Source organism: Labrus bergylta, chromosome 12 (assembly GCF_963930695.1).
Source record: "Labrus bergylta chromosome 12, fLabBer1.1, whole genome shotgun sequence".
NCBI lineage: Eukaryota > Metazoa > Chordata > Actinopteri > Labriformes > Labridae > Labrus > Labrus bergylta.
In genome coordinates, this window is record NC_089206.1 from 21,314,615 (window position 1) to 21,319,430 (window position 4,816).

At 43.2% G+C, this 4,816-nt stretch overlaps 1 protein-coding gene across 1 annotated transcript in view; it reads left to right on the plus strand.

The window, feature by feature from the left end:
• Window positions 1–4,605, plus strand: part of LOC136181056 (uncharacterized) — an 8,628-nt gene extending 4,023 nt beyond the window's left edge. The window contains exons 3-8 of the mRNA XM_065961192.1: window positions 1,632–1,766; window positions 1,881–2,055; window positions 2,418–2,516; window positions 2,922–3,013; window positions 3,813–3,953; window positions 4,073–4,605. Of these exons, the coding sequence (XP_065817264.1) occupies window positions 1,632–1,766; window positions 1,881–2,055; window positions 2,418–2,516; window positions 2,922–3,013; window positions 3,813–3,953; window positions 4,073–4,225 (795 nt within the window). The 3' untranslated portion in view covers window positions 4,226–4,605. The remainder of the gene's footprint in view (window positions 1–1,631; window positions 1,767–1,880; window positions 2,056–2,417; window positions 2,517–2,921; window positions 3,014–3,812; window positions 3,954–4,072) is intronic.
• The last annotated feature ends 211 nt before the right edge of the window (window positions 4,606–4,816 follow it).

Genomic DNA, 4,816 nt, shown 5'->3' on the forward strand with positions numbered 1-4,816 from the left:
GAAAGGTTGTAAAGGTGAAAACCCCACAGTTTGAGAGGTGCTTCTAACGGGGTTTACTTGCAGAAACAGGTCTTGTTGAACTTTGAATTAATGGAAGTGAGTGTTAAAACTTTAAACCTAAGAAACCGTAGAAGACAGAGAGAAAAGAGGCCTTAAAAGCTCCACTCGGCTCGCTCCAAACACATGCAGAGCTGGATGTGGGCTGCTGCTGCGAGACAGCTTTACCTCTGCAAGATCTGCAAACGAGATGAATGAATGTGTGTGTTTGCTGCCTTTGTTGCTATTGTTGGCGTAATTACCTATAATTGCCCTGCTCCATATTCATCAGGAGATAAAACAAGTTATTTGGGTGAAAATTGCGTCTGGCTTATTGAAGAGGTTTGAAGCAGCTGGACTGAAAACACTCAGCACGACGGTGGGGTCGGTGTTACTGAAAAGGACTTCAGGGCTCATTTCTAGACTGATGTCGAGCTCTGGAGAGTTCTGGAAAAGGAAATATAAGATTCTTCTTCTTTTTGTTGGAACACATCTGGACAAGAATAAAAAGGCTTACTGAGCCCTGAAGCAGGCTGGCCCGTAAAGAACCCACCTGATGCTGCTTGTGGGGGGGCAGCGAGCTCAGCTTTCTGCATGCTCATGCACATTGAGTTTCAATAAGACACAGACAACATTATTATCAAAGATGTCAGCTATTGCTGAAGGAGCTGCATGAAAAAGACGAGGGAGACATAAGCCTGGGAGCACGTAGAGATTAGGATGATAACTGTTTGATTCTAACATTTAAAAAATGAAAACTAAGTGAAAAACCAAACACAAGTTCTGAGTTCATGAAAACACACACAACAAAAAAAACACACACACAATCATATTAACATATATGAAAACGTGTTTGTACTTAACATTATTCTACGGAAGCCCTATGAGAACATGCATCCATACTTTTTATTCACTCTGCTTCATCGTGATAAAAAGTATTTTCCGATGGTGTTCTTGAGATCTACATGCTTCTCACGTTCACTAGTTTTGTTTGTTATCATAGGAATTATTAAAGGACTGTTGTGTTTGAGTATATTCAGCTAGGTGTCCTGAATAAACTGGACAGGGAACGCATCAGGCCTTGTATCCACCTAGTGTTTTTCTGAGGGTCAGCGTCTTTTTCAATTGTTCCTGATGAGTAGAGTGTTCGCAGCAGAAAAAGGCCTCCTGGAGAAACAGAGCAGCACCCAGCGTCTTTTTGATAAGCACTTCGCCTTTTCTGTGCGACCGCTCCGAGCGTTCAAGTTGAAAATCTTTTCAGAAAGGCGCTGTTGACATCACCGGCGTTCTTTTCTAAATGTTTGATATTCCCCGTAGTTTTGACGCCTATTGATCGTGTCTTGTCTCCACATCCTCCTCGCTCCGTGTCTGATCGGGAAATAAACGATCTCAAATATAAAACATGCAGTGGAAAGTAACTGAGCAGTGTCGGTCATACAGCGGGCATTGTCATCAGACTGTTGTCATAGAGACAGGATAGACGTGCAGCTTTTTTCATCTCAGCGTACAAACGCTCCATGCAAGCACTCCCGAGCGTACAGCCAGCGATACCTTTCTTCACACTTATGGAATCTCTTTTCTCCTTTCTGCTGCAGGTGACTATTTTCTTCTCAGACATTGTGGGCTTCACGTCGATCTCTGCGTCCTGTACTCCTCTTCAAGTGGTCGAGATGCTCAACAACTTGTACATGTGCTTCGACACACGCATCGACTCCTACGATGTCTACAAGGTGACCTTAACATGTTGTCAAACTCACACATGCACAAAAAAAAAATCCACTCGCTGCTTTTGCCTTAAAGTTTAAACTTTCATTCATGACCTTCTGAAAACATAAAAAAATCAGGTGGAGACGATTGGTGATGCGTACATGGTGGTGAGCGGTCTGCCTGAGAGGAACGGGGACAGACACGCTGACGAGATCGCCAAGATGGCTCTGGATCTGGTAGCAGCCGTCAGACAGGTGAACGTCCCTCATATGCCCAACCAGAGGCTGCAGCTCCGTGCCGGCATACACACAGGTGAGACGAGCTTAGGTTGGTGAGCAGGCTCAGAGGCGCCTTCCTCACTCGCCATGCAAATACTGACATAAACCCTCTTAAAGGACGAGCCTCCCCCCAGAGATTCTGATATTCTTAAGGACAAAAATGTTAAAACTTTGCTGAGTATTTAACTTTTCAAAATCAAAATATCTGCAAACTAATGACCAAGATGGGACCATCAATTCAATTTCTTCTTACTTGCAAGGTGTTAAAAGTTTCATGATAGTTCCCCCCCCCCCCCCCCCCCCCCCCCCCCTCTGTAGTCCTGTTGGATTGTGCATTGTATTCATGTTTTCCTGTAATTGTTGTAGCTCCTCGCTCTATTTCACCTCGTTCTCCAGGTCCATGTGTGGCAGGAATCGTTGGGTACAAGATGCCGAGATACTGTCTGTTTGGAGACACGGTCAACACGGCCTCGAGGATGGAGTCCACCAGCCTTCGTATGTACAACTAGATCTTCAAAAATGTCAAACACTTCAATCTCAGAATTGAGAGATCTAAAAAGTTACTCGATCAAACGAGAGTGCAAAGCCTGATTTACTTCTGGGGTGATCTTTGCCGCGTATACGTATGCAACAGATTAGTCTATGCTACGGATAAACACAAAGCTAAAACTTGAATTGAGATTTATCAGGCTCAATGTCTAATGTGCAAATATTTATGTTTTTTTAAAGGATTTGGGATTTTTCATGTAGATATAGGACCGTAGACAGAGTCAGAAATCGTGGAAAGAGAGAGTGAGTAATGACATCTGGGAGAGGAGCCTCAGGTCGGATCCAAACCAGGGCGATTTGCTTTTCCCAAACTTTTCCGTGTTTTAAGGTTTTTAATCTTCTGTGTGTCAGCTCAGAAAATCCATGCCAGCTCAGAAACCTACCTGGCTCTGATCAAAGACAACGCCTATGAGCTGCAGCTACGTGGAGAGATTGATGTGAAGGTAAAAGATTCAGCCATGCACTGACATGAATTCTCTGTTTTTACAGGTTTTTTTAAAGCCATTAAAAGGTAATTTTGCTCTTGCAGTTGGATAGAAGGTGCAATTAGGGTGGAAAATAGGTCAGGTCAAAATCCTCTGACAAATATCATTAAAAAGCAATTTTAAAGTATTAAAGGTCATATATTCTGCAAAATCCTCTTCTCCATGTTTCTCTAACTCTAATATGTGACCCTAGTTTGTCTACAAACCCCCAATGATGAGAAAAGTCCATCCTCTCCGTCTTCTGCCTGCTCCACTTTTCAGAAAATGTGTGCTCAAACAGACCGTTTGGAGATTTTCCCTTCATGACATCACAAAGGGCAGTAACTCCTCCCCCAGGTGGGTGACATTCCCACAGCTAGGTGTTTGTTCTGCCCTCTGAGTCTGCCTTCTCACGGTAAAAAATAGGACATGGAGCGAGAAAGCCAGAGCCACCCAAGCCCTTCCAGAGAGGGGGCGTGGTCAGACACAGCTCATTTACATATTTAAAGGTACAGACACAGAAACAGCCTGTTCTGAGCAGGGCTGAAATAGAGGGGTTTATAGACATGATAAAATACAGGATCAGAGTGGATTTAGAACAAGAAACTTCACATACATGTTTTGGGGAGCTCTGAGACTTATTTACACTGAAGAGTAGGAGAATATGTGACCTTTAATGTCCAGATATTTACATGTTTAAAAACTCCACATGGCACCTTTAAGATGTAATTGTAGGCACAGCAAAGATGATCTCTCCTGTCTGTGTTTCTCCTCACAGGGTAAAGGTAAAATGAACACATACTGGCTGGTTGGTCATAAGAACTACAGCGTGCTGAACGACAGTCTGGTCTGTCACTGGAACCCCAACATGGCGAGAAAGAAGAAGAAGGTGGCCAGCAGTGACATCTCTATGGGGAACGTGAGTGGAACTGGTTTAGGTTTTCCAAATGCTTGCTTTTACTGATTTCCATCCCTACTTTCATGTGCCTAATTTGCCCGTTAGATTAATCATGTTTCTGTTGTTCTTCTCTCCTCAAGTCATCGGTGACCGTCCAGAGCCTCAGTGAGAACGCCACCACCCCAGTCTCAATGCCCTCCTCGGTGTCCAACCAAACCCCCCCACAGACTCACACGGACAAGCCTGAACTGAGCGTGGCAGCTCAGATGGAGCCCACCAGCAGTCATGACTGAGGGGCTGCAGAGGGAGGGAGAAGGGCGCCCTCTACAGGACTCTAAAAGGATCGGCAGTGTGCACAAACCTGACCTTCTGCACCCTGCAGGACCACAGATACCAGATTGGAAGTTATGGGAACATCAATCAGAACAGAATATTGATAGAGATGAGTTTGTGTTAGATACCTGGTTAGTGTAATTACTGGTGAAAAATTATAATAATTTTCTGATTGTGTAACGTCTCAACGTTTAAGAAACTTAAACTGTTTGTTAGTAATGTGGTATGAGTGTTTGTGGTTTGTATTTCCTTTTTTGTCACTGTGAGAAATCGTCTCTTAAATGTGAAGGACAAATAAAGTTGTCTGTGCTGCTTGGTTAATAAAACTGTGGCTATTTTACAGTTCATTTGTCTTTACTGCTTTTGGAAGACTTTAACATTTAACGGCAACAATCACGGGTTATATGACATTTCATCTTTGCACATAAATTACTTAATAGCAGCATTCAAATCCTGTATATCAGTGTATTATACAATAAAACCTCAAATTAACAGTCCAGGGTTCTATTTAGTTCAGTCTATGACATGATCCTTTTAAGTCTGAGATCAAT